The sequence below is a fragment of the Tupaia chinensis genome, unplaced genomic scaffold (assembly GCF_000334495.1).
Source record: "Tupaia chinensis unplaced genomic scaffold, TupChi_1.0 Scaffold000410_1, whole genome shotgun sequence".
In the NCBI taxonomy this organism is placed as follows: domain Eukaryota; kingdom Metazoa; phylum Chordata; class Mammalia; order Scandentia; family Tupaiidae; genus Tupaia; species Tupaia belangeri.
The window spans coordinates 363,048-380,596 of record NW_006159915.1 but is presented as its reverse complement, the minus strand read 5'-3'; the positions used below and the strand labels follow the sequence as shown (position 1 = coordinate 380,596).

The 17,549-nt window shown below is 35.5% G+C and overlaps 1 protein-coding gene across 1 annotated transcript in view; it reads right to left on the bottom strand.

Moving 5' to 3' along the window:
• Positions 1-17,549, bottom strand: part of HDAC9 (histone deacetylase 9) — an 865,518-nt gene that overhangs the window by 621,833 nt on the left and 226,136 nt on the right. The window contains exon 2 of the mRNA XM_027774184.1: positions 10,065-10,127. Coding sequence (XP_027629985.1) covers positions 10,065-10,127 — 63 coding nt within the window. The remainder of the gene's footprint in view (positions 1-10,064; positions 10,128-17,549) is intronic.

The following is a 17,549-nucleotide window of genomic DNA, read 5'->3' as shown; positions in this document are numbered from 1 at the left end:
GGTAGTTAAGGTGCTGGATCCCATATAGCTGACTCTGCAGTTCGAGTCCCAGACCTAGTGGCTTGAAAAACATACCAGGCGCGAGTGCGTGCATACCCAAAATCCTGAGACAAGAATGGAAGAGAAGGGAACACAGCATGGTCATCCACACAGAGGAGTGATTTCTCACTTTCCCTCTCTCTCTTTTTCCTCATGGACAAGTGCATGTGCCCTAGTGCAAAAATTTAAATAAACCAACAACAAAAACTTTCCCCTGCTAAAATACATTAGTAATAATGGAGTGCTGCTAACTTTACCCTTATGATCTGTGTAGTTTGAAAATTGCCAAACAGATACCAACTGTGTTGGGAATACTGGCTCTGTCCAGAATATCTACTCCAGAATAGAAACCCACTCATAGAATTCTGTTTTTTTTTTTTTTTTTAAGTTCATCTTAGTTCTGGATAGTGTTAACTTTCTCCAATTCAATGATCAAGTATTAAGAATGTGAAGTAAGGATCTTCCACCAAGCCTTTCAACATAGTTGCCTATCTGTACCATAAACTTTCCAGAATTAAGAAGTCTGCCTAGTCATTTGTTTATAAATAGAGAAGATTTCACATGTTTTAACACCAAACACATATGAATAAGACTATAACTTAAGTTAAATATTTTTCTCTTTCAGGAAAAATGGCAGAAATTTACCATTTCCTACCCATGGTAACCCTGGTAAGTTCCTTATCTCCCTGAATCTATTGCTTCAACAATAAGATACGAATACTGGTGCATTTACTGAGTATTAAATTATGGTAAGGATTAAATGATAAAGTAAAGCCTGTACAGAGAAACTCTTGAAACATGAATAATAAGAATGATAATGATGAAAAAATTGACCAACTAAGCAGAAGACTAGAGTTTTGCAGAAATAACAAATGAAAAGCATTGATGGTAATAATTATTTTTTCTAATCTAAAATGAATAGTTCCTAAAGTAAAATTAACCCCATAGTTTTGACCACAGAAAAGACACACTTAAATTTTAATTGTAAGCAGAGTTTAAAAGTACAGTCAAGAATTAGGTCAAAACTATTCAACTCACCACACGTCTTTTCTAGTTCACCTTACATGAAGTTTCCTCAAAACTCTGAGTAAATATGTTTTGACTGAGGCAAGAACTCCCAAGCTATGATGTCATTTAATAAAAATTTAGTGAAATTTTCCTGTACTTTTGTTGGTTTTCTGGGGGGAGGTGTTGAATAATTTTAAATTTTAAGTTTTAAATTTTGAAACAACTTCACAACATTCTTGTATTTGAACCCAGTTTAGAAATGTCATGTCTTGCCAAAATTTACCTCAAGCAAATTAAAAATAACATCCATATGGCCACGTCTTGGTGAATAATGAACATAAATTATGAATTTAAAAATTTGTAATGTAAGTGGTGGACGATGAGGAGAAGTAGAAAAATATGGCTGTGGGCATTTCCAACACTATTAGCATGCAAAGAGTTTAATCATAAGTAAATGACTACTTATACTTTGTGGTTTGGTAAATTTCTTTCTTCCTTAAAAGTGGTTTTCATGGGATTTAATTACTAGGTACTTTAAAAACATTATGCATAAAAAGCTCATCACTTATTTTACTATGAAAAATTTAACATTATGATAATTTAAAGAAAAATATATTCTATAAAACTTTCTTACTTTTCTATTCATGAACAATAGCAGCTTAGAGTAATTCTAAACATAATGTTTTCAGATAACACTTAAAAGGGTTGGTGATTTAGTGTTGGAAAAATTGTTGCTTAAATTAAATTTGTTTTGTGACTGACTTCACTAGAGAAGAATTGAACTAGGAACACAAGATATTTTCTTATCCTTCCACCTCTTTATTGCCAACTTAATGAGATTAAAAAGGGGAAAAACTTCCAATAGTAAGAGTACTGCACATCCCAAGTAAACTACCAGCACTTCCTTTCAAGAACAATAAACCATGCCATGGCCATTTGATTTGAAGCATAAATCAAAATATCTTTTAATTTTGTCTTGAAACATTGTTTTATTTATTTTTTAAGAGGGTTTTGCCTTAGGGCATGTGTGGTTGTCTGGGGGACAGAGAGAAAGAGACAAAGACAGTGAGAGGGAAAGTGAGAAATCACCCTCCATGGGGGATGGCCACACCACAATCCCTTCTTCTCCATTCTCCTCCTGGGATCCTGGGCACACACGTACACACGCCCAGTGTTATTTTCAAACCTCAGGTTCTGGGACTCCAACCACATGGTCACCTACATAGGAGTCCAGTGACGTAACCATAACGCTATCTGCTGATTCCAATTCAACTATTTTCAAAGTATTTCAATTTTTAAAAACTGTGAAAATATAGTTATTCCATATTATAAAAATTGTTCACTATTTTTAAAATGCAATAATTAGGACAGCCTACTGGCAAAAATATTCTCTGAGTATTTAAGATAACCTTCTTTGCATATACTGAAATTTCTTATTATTTTTTGTATCCCTCAAAGCCAACATTAAAGGAATGTCTATTATATTTATAATAAATAATTATAATGCATCACATTATAATGTTAATGTTCCTCCTTTCTAAAAATTATTTACAACCTACAGAGATCCAGTTTTCTTCCATAGAATTACTTCAGTCTCTTTATGGAGGGGCTCCTTTTTACAACAGATAGTTCTAAGAAGGACAATCAATCCAATACTTATAAAAAATTCTATCAGCATTTAAGCTGATGTATTATCTTCAACAAGATAAAGTAATACCCACAGTTTGATTCAAAGGAAAATTAAAAACATATTCCATTTATTTTTCTAATATTCTAGAAACTAATAGCTAAAAAAATTTTTAATAAAAAGAAGCAAAGAAGTAAATTCCAGTCATTAACATAAACAGTATAAGAAATATTGCTGGTGCCTAGCTAACATCTACTGCTTCTTCCCCTTTCTTCTTCCCAATAGGAACCAGATTTGGTTCCTTGACCCCCACTCTTATTTATTTATTTATTTATTTATTATTTATTTTTTGGAGAAGTTTTTGCTATAGGGCGTGTGTACTTGCCAGAAAGACAGAGAGAGACAAAGAGACAGTAAGTGAGAAATCACCCCCCCAGAGGAAATAGCCACGCCACAATCCGTTCTCCTCCATTCTTCTCTCAGGATCCTGGACACGCACCCACACAAACCCAGCTTGAGTTTAAGCCACCAGATACGGGACTCAAACCACAGTAGACCACATGGGAGTCCAGCAACATAGCCATTACACCAACTGGTAACCCCTAACCCCATTCTTCTTAACAGCTGGTCCATGAATGGGCAGGTGATGCTATTCTGGTCAATAAATTAAAATGGATGACTTGCTGAGGAAGTTCTGGGTAAGATTTCCTTCCTTTAAAAGAGACTACAAGACAGCAATGATTCCCTTCTTTGTTTTTTTGAGTATGCTGTGCATACATAGGCAGGATACCTGGAACTGCTACAGTCAACTTTGGACCGTTGGAGAAACCAATCTTGTGATCACATCAACCGAGGCTAAGGCCAGCAGAGTGGAGCCGTACAAAGGACACTAATGCTGACCAACATCATTGAGCACTGGTGCTGCCTGACCACTTAGCTGCTTTGCTAAATGGTAGATAACCTGGTGGTATAGTCATTTCAGTTAGTTTTCTTTTAGTTACAGTACAAACAATCTACCAAATTTACCTACTAGTTACAATTAATCACCATTAGTATTTTGGCCTCGTAGCTTTTTGTGGGGGTGGATTAAAAAATTTTAGGAGATATATACCTATTATAAAAATTCATTCAATCCAAAAAGGTATTATAAAAACAAAAAAACCCTCCCCTTCTCCAAATATACCCACAAAATCTTTTGCTATTTTTTTAAAATCTATGTATGACTTTCTCAGAGAGATGAACAGATAGATAAAAATGTATACAAATAAGATAAGTATTTCCGAGGTGTTATTTTTAGCTTTTAAAAACCTGAATTTAAACTAGCTGAATTTAGCAGATTTAACATTACATGATAAATGGGAATGAAACATACTAAATGTTTCCCTGCCATAAGAGATATACTATTTCCAAAGAGATATTTCTAAAGCTTAAAATATTTTTAAAAATCAGTTTTTGATATGTTTCTTTTTGAAACTATGTGTTCTATATTAAGAAGCAGGGAGGGGAGCAGTAACTGGTGTGGTGGTTAAGGTGCTGGATCCCACACTGCCAACTCTGCAGTTCAAGTCATGATCTAGTAGCTTAAAAAAAAAAGTCTGGTGCATGTGCGTGCGTGCCCAAAATCCTAAGAGAAGACTGGAGGAGAAAGGATTGCAGCATGGCTCTCCCCTCATCCTAGAGGTGATTTCTCAGTTTCTCTCCCTGTCTGTCTCTGTGCAAACACCATATGGAAAAAAAATAAAAAATAAAAAAAATAAACACAACACCTTAAGAGAAAAAAAAAAAAAAAAAAAAAGCAGCAGGTAATCTGTCCTGCTCAGAAAGGGAAAGGCAAGAATATTACCACTTCCCCACAAGTTTGCATCTCATCTCTTCCCAACACCTATTACTTCACTTTATTAATATTTGTATATTGCCCTACTTTACGACAATTGTTTTCTGTCCTATAACCACAATCCCATGATTGTTTAAACAGATTCAGTGCTTGCCTCATTGCTAGTTCTGTTTTCTTTACATCTGATTTAGTTGTTTTTAAGTATATCGTTTCATTGTACAGGTTTCATTGACAAGCAGTCTCATTCACGTTTGAGAATTTCTATATTAACTACCTATTTTCTCTAGATTTTGGTAACATCTTGGCTGAGTGTAACACTGGTCGCAATTTTTTATAGAATGTTAGAGATTTTTCTTCATTGTCTTCTGACATTGAGTATGGGATACGCTTGAGAAGCTTTCATGGGTCCTACAGAATCCTTCCTCTCCGATCTGCCCCAAGATAGGTTCTGCTCTACCTCCTAGAACTCTAGAAGCATTATTTATTATTTGATAGCACAATTACTATATGAGTCTTTATCTCTGTAGATTTATTTTTAAAACTTTCTTGATTTTTGTAAATTATATCTTGTCTCCTTTTTTTAGAATATGAACTCACAGAACACTACTCTTTGTGTTAGATTACCTTTGTCTTTCAAACTTACTGCCTTTTCTATAATTGCATTAATCCATTTTCCTTTCTTATTCACTCGGATTTTTTCAAGTCTCTCCTCTTTGTTGGTAAAATGTTTCAGTAGAGTTTATCCTTTTTCTTGTTATTTCTATGAATATTTTTGTCTTATAATCATCATGTTTGTTATCATTTCATTTCCTTCTATCTAAAATCTTTTTCATCGTATTCTCTTGTTCTATCACCCCACCTTTGAGTTTTTTGTTTTATGGAACTTGTATTCTTATTAAGGTTCCATATTTATGACAGGCAATTATTAGATAATTCCATCGGTTCGTTAATTTAAGTTTTCCTTCCTGGTAGGGTCTCTGAGATTACTTAAAGTAAGGTACCTCGTTCCACATTGCTATAAATCATTTTTCCAATTTAGCATGTTGCTCTGGAGCTTTTATTTCTCCAGAGAGGTAATGTTTATTATTCTCCATTTTGCCAGTTTCTCTCCCAGAATCCATTCTACTATTCCTCAGTCATAAGAGAAAACAATACCAACCAAAAAGGGTGGAATGTGCCTGTTCAATTTGCTTCTCTCCAGTTTTGGGAATGTTAATGAGAATTCTCAGGAAGTTGTCCATGTGCCAGTAAAACTGTAAGAAGGTCCAGGAGACAAATCTCTCCCTTCCCATCAAAGAACCCTCCTTACATTTTTTTTTTCCTAAGCTATTTGTTTCTGAGTTATATTTCATTAGGTGATATTTTCTTTGCTCAGTTATACTATCGGATACTGTGGTAAAGAGGGAGGGGATGTTTATTTGCTGGCTTACACTATTCTGGCTAACTTCATTATCTATAAGAGGTGAGAAATTATGTGACACATTTTTGAATTTATCTCCAAAATATAAATCACCATTTAGTACACTTATTTTTAATGTAAAATTTGGGTTCATTTCAGTCTTTTGAGGTGTTTCATTGAAGTATCTTACTGGACATAGTCATAATTATGCCAACTGTGTCAACTTCAGAAACCTAAAATACTCATCTTTGTCCACATTCTCAATGGGCTTATTTATAACTAGCAATTTGATTGATACCTATTAATCATCCCAATTGATAACAGACTTACACGTAAAGATAACCTAAGTTAGAAAATGGCAAAACAGTAATTATGGAGAATACTAGAAGTGATTCTTGACATGACAGGAGCATTTCACAGACTTACATTTTCATAATTAGATTCTGCTTTTCAAGAAGACATAAGTGACTACTGAATCTAAAATGCTCCCTTCCTCTCAACACGACACACCAAGGAACAAAAGGATTCGGCAAGGGTGAAGATACATATTATATATTAAAAAAAAAAAAAGGATTTAGATGTAAATGTTTTTCTTTTAAGCCCTAAAGTAAGAAAAATACGGGGTAAAAATATGAATTTCCCTTACTGGAAATGTATTTTACCTTAATTCTGTACAAACTCTAAGAAATTTCTTCATAATAATTGTTCTAATACTGTCTGGACAGCTCTGTTGTCCAGTGTATGAAACACCAACATCTCCTGCCAACAGAAGAACTCTACCTCTGCCAGCTCTTGCTGAGTGACCCAAGTCAATGTTTGCACATGGTTCAGTTTCTGCCACAGCGAGCACTTACACACGCCTCAAAAGGGGAGAGGTACTTGGCTAAGTGTGTCACTCACACTGAACTCCAAAATTCAATATGATAGCAACTCTTAACTAAAAATTCATTAGAAAACTACATTATATTAGGGAACTTCAAAGAGCTTATGGAAAACTGGACTTAAAGTACGAGTTTATGTTAATACCAAAATATAATGTATAGTATTTTTTTTCATAATATTCATTTTCCATAAACTTGATGATGACCCCTTGTAGAACCTAGTTCTACCAAAGATGTCTAGCTTGGCTAAGGTAACAGTAGAAAAACATGAAATGATATAAAACTTTTACAACCCTTTAATATATGAAGAACTCTGAGCAAAATATGCTGCCTAAAGCATAATATCCAATATAACTAGTATATCAAAAGGCAACTCTAAAGCAATCACTAAAGACAATTACACGTAAAATCAAGCTTTTTTAAAAAGTAATTTAACTCCAGGAATCTGCCATTGGAGTTTCACTATTCTATCAGAAATTCTGCAACTTCTTTTCCTATGATTATTAGGTAGTGAGATTATTTCACAGAACACACACACACTAGCTACTCTGATATGCAGTCATAATTTGCACAAGGAAAGAACATAATTCTTAGCAGATCAAGATAATCAAAGAAATAGCTTATGTATAGGATAACAAAAGAAAACTGATTAACGAACAATCATTTCCCCTGATGACCTAAAATCTAATTTATCTGACTTGTTAAATAAGATAGAACAAAGTATCGAAGAGTGAGAATCCCAGCTTCATTCACTAGAAATAGCAAAAATAATACTATTCTTTACTACACTTGAAAGACATGTTGCGACATTTGAACTTCACAAGAATGCCAGGAGTTAAGCAGGTGGACATCCTCATTCTAGTTTGAACGTGAGTGGAGCAGTTATACAACCGTTGGCTGCAGAGCGCAGCCTAGAACACAGAACTCCTGACTCCTGGAACAGCGCTCTCTCCACCAGGCTGCACAGCCGCCCGACATCTTTTCTCCCTTTCAGTCCAATGAGTCCCTCTTCTTGGATGCCCATTCATCACATCCAGGCCACTGATCTAAAAGGGCGCTGAACAAGATTTGTAGATAAATGAAGGCAAATGCACTCTGAACAGAGCCCAAAAGACAAACTACCAATGACGGGGTTTGCCACCATTCCCATTCCCCACCCCCGCAGCAGTTCTCAGTTTGTAGAAGGTTAGAATAGCTGAGATTTTTAAAACCCCAGTGTCCATGCTGTGTGCCACGACAATTAAATCAGAAACTCTGGGGTGAAATCCAGGCGTCATATTTTGTAAAATATTCCTGGTGACTCCAAGTTTGAGATCCAGCGTCTCATAGAAAGTACACAGAAAAGACTGGATGAAATAAATTTAACATATTACCTTAAATATAATCAGATATTACATGAGATAGGAGGAAGGACACAACTGTTTTGATGTCTCAAATTTTAAAAAATAATTAGAACTTAGGGTTTCATTATTTAGACTGAACAGGTTTGGGAGTTGATGTTAACCTATATCAATTTTCATTTAATAGCTATTGCTTAAATATTGCTTCCTCTAGAACTGGCAGTCTCAAGCATGTTGCTGTTTGAAAATCCTATTGCTTTGTATAAACATCATTAAATGTCGAAATGACTATCTCAACTGAAATGGGAGTAAAGTTGTGTGTGATTATCAAAGGCGTGGAGAAACAGCAAAGCCTGCAAACACCTGTAGCCTGATTGGGGTCCCCAAACAGTTATGGGTTGTAAGGCACAGCTATGCCGTTACCCTGGGAGAGACATATCTAACATGCAATGCAGAGACGAGAACAAGGAGAAAGCTTAGTACTGAAAAGATATCTATTTGCAAAGAATTTGCCCATATTTTAAAAATAAAATGCTAATTTAAGGGACCAGTTTCATCAGAGACATACAAGGGGACCCCTCTCCAAGCTCTTCTCAGCTTAACAGCCACGCTAATAAATAAACCTCACTGAAATTCTGGTAGGTTTGCTTTTGTTAAGTATATCCTACCAATTAATATAATTCCTGTCAGTCAAGTATATAAACACCAAGTTGTACAAGATTGATATTTTATTCTGATTTCATGAAAAGATTGGGTCAACAGAAGGATCTTATTAAAATCATCATAACCAACCGAGGTTTCAGGAAAACTTGCTTCATAGATTCACAGATGGGAAGGTGTATCAACACCAAAACAGACATCATGCCAACCTGTGGAATATTTCTTTCGCACCTAGCTCTCCTAAGTAAACACTGCTTATGTTGCCGTCTTATCATGGAAATCTAGGCAGTAAACTATAATTACCATTTAGCCTAGGTGGAAACTTAGAAGATCTAAGGGAGAACTTTAAGCCAATTTAAACTGATACCTTCAGAAGAAGACAGAGTCCCAAAAGCTTTAGGAACTGATAGGAAATAAAAATGAAAAGCAATCATTCAAGGATGACATTGCCCGGAGAGCACCTTTTGAACAAATACAAACTGATAAAGCTGACAATCTCCATCTCCCATCGGCACAGCTCCTTGAGGGCATGAGCACGTACACAGAGAACACAGAGAAACGAGAAACTGGGATCTGTTCTGCTATCCGTTAAAACACTGCACCTGCTTTTAACACATTTATATGTGTGTCATGCTGTCGCATCTGCCTGACAAGGCTAGACTTCCCAAATGTTTTTGAAGAAAATGAAAATAAGTATCTGCTAATAATAATTTTGTTTCACCCTAAACAGTTTCATTTGGGGGCTGATGAAAAAAGCCACATTAGGAAAAGAATAAAACTACCTTTACAACTCTGCAGCAAACACATTTCAGAAGGTAGGTCTATAAATAGATGCGCTTCTGTATGCACACTGTAAATACAAAATCATCAGGCGAGCCGGGACTGCAATTTAAACTGAAGCCCCAGTATGAACTTACCTGATTTTTAAAGTCCTATTAGAATACTCTTAATGATCAGGACAGATCTCTTTTATTTCTAGCTGTATAGCAAGGCAGAAAAACACCCATAACTACATTTTACTTATCTCTGTCTCATCTTCCATCAGAAGCAATAGTTTGCAATTTCATTCAGTAGCAGCCGTCCCTGAACAGACTCTGAATATGCACAGAAACAGTAATGGAAGGGATCTAAGTTAAACCCTACAGACGCACCAAGAAAATAGCAACATCAACACGAAAAAGCAGTAATTCCTTAAGAGAGGTGCTTTTCTTAGCTGTATTTCCCATACCAGCCCCTTTCAGACATAAAACATCTCCGTGATAAGAGAAGATCTTACCTGAGCTGATCATACTGTGCATTCTTTGCTGAGCCAAGAGCTGCTCCCGTCCAGCCACCCCATCTGAGGAAAAACAGGAGTCACTCTCGTAAATTGTCTGCAGCATATTCCAATCACTCTTACTTCAGCTCCATGAAAGATTCATCACTGCTCAGTGCACCGGCCCCAGGAGCTACCCCGGCTAGTCCTCCCGCCACCCGGAGGAGAAGCAACAGAGGATCAACTTCGACAACGATGTCCTTTCTGCTCAGATGGACATACACTTTTTCAAAAGACCTGGACACCTTCCCCACATTACCAACCTGTGTGCAAAGCAGAAAGGACAGAGTGGATGCTATAGCTCTCTGGAGTTTAGGTTATCCCGGAAACTAAAAGCAGGTGGGAAATAGGAATGTGCTTCGGGGTTATTTCTTTGTCAGAAGAAGTAGAAAAATATTAATTCTACCCACGAGAAAAAGAAACCAATTAAACCTGGCTTATAGTTCTTCAGGCTGCTAGGGTTTCCCTGCAAGATCGCTTCGTCTTGCAAGTGGCTCTAGCCGGTACCCTTCTCCTATCTGTTTGTGTGTCTTTCTTCCCCCTTTCTCAGTCTCTCTCAGCTCAAGTTGGCTAAAGCTAGTGATAATCCATTTGCATATGAATCAACAACAGCATGGCCCACAGGCACAGAAATAGAACAATGGTCGGCCTGAGCCAAAAATAGGTCAAGCATGGCCGAGTGATTGGAGCCTGCATTAATGCATTTAAAAATACCCCAGCAAACCCAGCTGTCCAGCCTCTATCTTTCAAACCATAATTCTCTATTGCAAGGGCCTTAAAAGCAATTAACTCTTTCCTCTCTCCAAGCTTGCTCTACACACTGTTTTTATCCTGGTGATTTGCTTCCAAAGAAAGGAAGAAAAGAAAAAAAAAATAAGAATCATAATTCTAAGAGGGCAAATGCACATACATTTAATTTCATTTTATTTTTGTAGTATGTGTTTTTGGAAGAGAGAAGAGCGAAGTGCAGAGCTCTGTATTGGTTCTAAAATAATACTGGAAGCTTTTGCTCATAATGTGGTTTCTGCCTCTCCCACGCACAGCAATCCTGGTGTTCTATTTTTGTTGCCTGTTTCTTTGGCTACACTGCAGTTGGCTGTAGCACTAGAAGCTTTTCTGCCTTCTAGTTTCAGGACTGACAGGAGATTTAGTAGAGGTAGTTTCGGAAAACAAGCACACCCCAGAATAAAATTTTTATGAAGGACTGGCTTGATTTTTTTATTTGCTATTTATATCAAGTAATTGTCCATTTCACTATTCCAAATGTGATCTTAGTACCACCTATCAATTTTATCACATCCAGTTCTGACTATGTCCAAAAGTCAAAAAATAAAAAACACACACACAAAGCCATTTGTCTTCTCTTTCAGTCTTTCAGGCTAATTCCAACTTCATTTCAAAAAAATAAAATATTGGTGCTTCCTTATAGTTGCAGAACTATTGAATATATGCACCTGTCGATCAATCAATAAAAGTGGTCAGTACTGAACTACGAACGTGTTACATTCATTGATACATCAACTGCCTGAAATACAGACCTGACCTGACTTTTCTACAGAAATAGCAATTGTAACAGTTGATGGATCCCTGGACACGGTGCCATTCACCTACAAAGTAAATGAACTACAGTAGATAGTATAAAAGTCGTGTGGTCTCCAGTATACATTTATGACATCATTTCTATATGAGAAATTCTGTATCTCAAGTTGGGATGCTAGCTAGCATCTAACTATGCACAAATACAAACCCAGAAGTGATAATCAACTAGTCACAGAAGCTCTCCTACCTTTGATAAACTAGAACAGCAAGGAACATGTCATTCCTAAGGTATCAGTAACAACACAGAAGAATTAAAAAACAAACAAACAAACAAAAAGATCATTTCAAGGTTCACATAACAACTAGATTGATGGAGGATTCTTGGTAAACCCGAGTATTGGGTGGAGAGAAGTCAACAGAGGAACACAGAGTTTCAGTGGAAATGAAGAAACCTGTGAAACCTTTCATCAGATAACCCACTACTGAATTGATCTTATTTCATAGATTAACTTTTATAGAATATCCTTCCTTTCTTTGCTTAGTTTTAAACTGATCCATATTACTTTTTTTTTTTTTTTTGAGAGGTTTTTTGCTACAGGGCACGTGCACTCGCCAGACAGACAGACATAGAGACAGAAAGCGAGAAATCAACCCCCCGGGGGGATGGCCATGCTGCAATCCCTTCTCCTCCATTCTCCTCTCGGGATCTTGGGCACGCACACACATGCACCCAGCGTGAGTTTTAAGCCACCACGTCCAGGACGCAAACTGTGGTCGACCACATGGCAGTCCAGCGACATAGCCATTATGCTAACTGCTGGTCCCACCCATATTACTTTTATTAATACATATTTGGGACCAGAGGATAGCACAGGCATAAAACTTAATGCTCTGTGAGGCAGACATACATAGAGTTACCAGTTCAAATCAGAGACCTCCCTGATATGTGCCTATGTTCCAGGCTGTCTGAGGCTGGACTGTGGCTGGACTGCAGGGTCAAGACTCTCTTGAGGGTATCCTATCTTTTCTCTTCTCTCTCTGTGTCTCTTTGTCTCAGTGATGGAGTAGGAAAATACACTAAAAAAATTTAATAATTCAAAAAGTAATTTTAAAAAAGTAATTTTAAATTAAATTAAACATATTCAGTTAAAATGATCTAATTAAATGATTCATAATTTAGATAACTTTTTAAAAACATGTATATACTGTATAATAATTAAGTCAGAGTATTTAGAATATTCACTACCTCAAACACCATTTCTTTGTAGTGAAAATATTCAAAATCATCTCTTTTAGTTATTTTGAATTATACAAACTAGAACCATAGTTACCCTACTGTGCAACAGAATCGAGATTTATTCTATCTAACTAACTATAAGTTTGTACCCATGTCCAATATCTCTCTATATCTCCAGTTCTACTCACTCCTCCCAGGCTCTGGTAACCACTATTCTTTCTACTTCTATGAGATAAACTTCTTTAGATTTCATGTATGAGTAAGATCATGCAGGATTTGTTCTTCTATGCCTGGTTTATTTCTTTTGCAGTGTATTTTGAAGTCAGGTATCATACTATTAGACTTTGATTATACTATAAGCTATATAATAGCCAAAACAGCATGGTACTGATATAAAAATAGACACATAGGCCAATGGATCAGAACAGAGAATACAGAAATAAACCCACACACCCAAAGCCAGCTGATTTTTTGACAAAAGTGACAAGAACATACAATGGGGAAAAGACAGTCTCTTCAAGAAATTGTTCTGGGAAAACTAAATATCCACATGCAGAAAAAAGGTGCTAAATGCCCAACCTCTCACCACATAACAAAAAACAATTCTAAGTGGATCAAAGACTTGAACGTAAAGTCTGAACTAATAAAACTACTGAAAATATATAGGGAAAAAACTTCATGACATTGATTAGGACAAATAATTTTTTTGGATCCCAAAGCACAAGCAACAAAAGTGAAGATAGTTATTGGATTAAACCAAACCAAAAAGCTCGGCACAGCAAAGGAAATCATCAACACAATAAAAAGACAACCTACAGTATGGGAAAAAATATTTGCCAATTATGCATCTGAGAAGAAGTTGCTATCCATATACATAGAGATCTCAAACAATTAAACAGCAAAATAATAATCGTATCATCCCATTTGAAAATGGACAAAAGAATAGGCTTCAAAAGAAGACTATTATACTAGTATATGGACCGTATATATTATTTACATATACATATATATACCCATATGTATATAAATTATCAACAAACATGAAAAACACAACATCACTAATCATCACAGAAATGCAAATGAAAACCACAGTAAGATAAGACATCATCCCAATTAAAATGGCTACTATCCAAAAGACAAAAAATAACAAATGCCACCACACATATAACAAAAGGGGAATTCTTATATAATGCGGCTGGAAATATAAATTACTACAGACACTATGGAAAACAGTATGGATATTCTTCATAGAGTTAATAACTGAACTGCCACATGACCCAACAGTGCCACTACTGGGTACATATCCACAGGAAACAAAAGCAATATATTAAAGCGATATCTGAACTCCTGTGGTTACTACAGCATTATTCATAATAGTCACAATAAAAAATCAACCTAAAAGTCCATCAAAGGACAAATGAATAAATAAAATGGGGCATATATGTATACATGATGAAATACCATTCAGCCATAACCAAGAATGAAGTTCTATCATTTGTGATTACATGGATGAGCCAGGAGGATATCATATTAAGCAAATATCTTTTTCTTGACAAATCATATCTGGACAATAAGTTATATGATTTTCCTTATAAAGTATTTAGTCCAAACTACATTTGACTTAAGTTAAAAAAAAAAAAAGAAAAGTTTACATTCCTATTAGTGGAAAGAAAATATTTAATTCCATTTACTATCATAAATAATTTTAAGAAATTGGTATGTGAAGTTCAAGGGACAGAATTAAAGTGTCATCTAAAAATTTAGGTGAATGATGATACATTTATATAGTAACTACTTCCAGTACCTCAGACCTGGGAAGGCATTTAGAGATTGTCCAATGGTATTCAAAGTTGCCTCAGTTTCCTGTAGAGGTCTTCCCCAAAACCAGGGCAGCTCCACCTTTATGTGTTTACATTTGGGGATATAAGATTACTTTTAAATAATGGCCTTTTTTGACCATATGTTTATTTAATTTAAAGAATTTTGTCTAAATTTGGGTATATTCAATAAATCAAGACTGAAACATTTGGGAATATAAGATTACTTTTAAATAATGGCCTTGACCATATGTTTATTTAATTTAAAGAATTTTGTCTAAATTTGGGTATATTCAATAAATCAAGACTGAATATATTTAAATTGTGTAATCTGATGATTTGATATACACTGTAAAATAATCACCACAGTCAATCTTCATATTCATAACCTCAGTTACTACTTTTTTTTCTTTCGGTGTGGTAAGCAAAAAATAATGACTTTTTGTATTAAATTTTATTTATTTATTTATTTCATATGTGTATGTGAGAGAGAGAGAGAGAGAACACACTCAACAGGATTTCATCATTTTGAGATTTCCCCCCAGGCTTCCCAGCCAGCCAGGATCATAGGATTGTATGGCATGCCCAGTATGTTCAGGTTGACCTGGTCTCCAAACCCAGGCCCCTTCTGTGGCTCTACTAGCATGAAACAGCACGCTACCACCTATGCCACCACCATTGGGCCCAGAACAATAACTTTTTATTTTACAATAAATATTAATATACACACATCTAGTGTAAGGCAGTAACCTATCTTATGTATGAGGAAACTAAGGAGACGTGCTAAAGGTTACAAAGAAGCACTCTCTAATGGAGTCAGGTCTAATGAGATTGGCCTAAGGTAACATAATTACTAACCAAGTAGGTCTAGCATTCATGTTCGCCACTCTTGCCATTTTGTTTCTTACCAAAATGATGCCAAATATTATCTGCGCTATTTAGAATACCTTTCATATGATCTGCTGATTTGAAAAAATGTAACCATTGTCTAATTGCTTCAGAGTAGTTTTTAACAAAATATATAAAAATTACAATAAACAAATAAGGATAACCAAGTGACCATATTGACATAACATACCTACTCATCTTTTGTCATTTTAAGTTCAAATTACATCCTGAAACCACTATTGACAACAAGCATCTCGAAACTTTCACAAGCATCAACAAAACATAAAACTCCAGAAGAATAGCAATTATCCTATTTCTCTGAGGTTCCAGGAAAGCACATTTCTCATGAAATGGTATAAATAATATGTCTTCTTCATTTTGACCAAGTTATTTAACACAAGGTTTATTTACATTTCATTCCTGTATTCTTGCAGCATTTTTTCCCAGTCTTTCACTTAACTCTTTAAAATAAAAATTATTTTAGAGGGAAAAGACATTGGAAACATAATATAATCCATAACATTTAAACATGATCAAAACAACCAAGTATATCAATTACCACAGTTTTAATATCCAAAAGCTTAAATATTAAATATGAGTTTATTCTTCTCACATCACATTAAAAATGTTGGTTAAAAAAATGTTACTAGGTTTCTTTCGGGAATCTTATCAAATTTATTTATTTATTTATTTATTTATTTATTTATTTATTTATTTATTTATTTTTGGAGAGTCTTTGCTATAGGGCATGTGCACTTGCCAGAAAGACAGAGAGAGAGACAGAGAGACAGAAAGCGAGAAATCATCCCCCGGGGAGATGGCCACACCACAATCTCCTCTCCTCCATTCTCCTCTCAGGATCTTGGGCACGCACGTGCACGTGCCTGGCACGAGTTTAAGCCACCGGGTCCGGGACTCGAACTGCAGCCTAATACCGAACTGCAGCCTAATACATGGGAGTCCAGCGACATAGCCTTTACACCATCTGTTGGTCCCATAAAATCAAATTTCATTACTTTTGGAAAATAATATATTTTCTATTATAGGAACCATAACATGCCAATACAAATGTCAGGCTAGAATAAATAGATAGCTTGAAAAATCTCAATATAATACATTTTAATTCAATTTAATAAGCATGTTTGAAATTGACCTAAATATTATATTGTAAACATACACAAATCAAAGAAAAAGCTAAAAAAGAATAAAGGCAAAAAATGTCCAGGTTCCCAACTTAATACAAAATGGTAGAAATCAAAACCTAATATAAAATGTTGGGACCAGCAGTTAGCGTAATGGCTATGTTGCTGGACTCCCATGTAGTCAACTGCAGTTCGCTTCCTGGACCCAGTGGCTTAAAACTCACACAGGGCGCATGTGTGTGCATGCCCAAGATCCCAAGAGGAGAACAGAGGAGAAGGGATTGCGGCATGGCCATCCCCCCCTGGGTGGTGATTTCTTGCTTTCTGTCTCTCTGTCTGTCTCTGTCTGACAAGCGCACACGCCCTGTAGTAAAAAGCTCTCCAAAAAAAAAAATAATAATAATACAAAATTTTATACAGATGTTATGAAAACTCCAATTATTTTTTCCAATTATATAGATAGAAGAATAAAAAAAGTATTATAAAGCCTATATACCACCAAAATATTTCAAAAATAGTCTCAGATCTCCAGCTTACCATGATCTTTTCTCATACCCATCTTGGTTGATGATGAAAGACCCCACTGAAGATAAGCAAAGAAGGTACTAAAATGCAATTTATTCTACCCCAATAATATATCCTGTTTATCTATAATTAAGCTGACACTTATCATGTAGTGCCAATTCCTATGATTCTGGAATCTGGATGAAGTAATATTGCAAATTTGTTTACCTGAAACACTAAACTATACAAGAATGCTACAATTACTCACCCTAAACTGGCTTTCTCTACCCATTCACTCATTCATTCTCTGACATTGCCT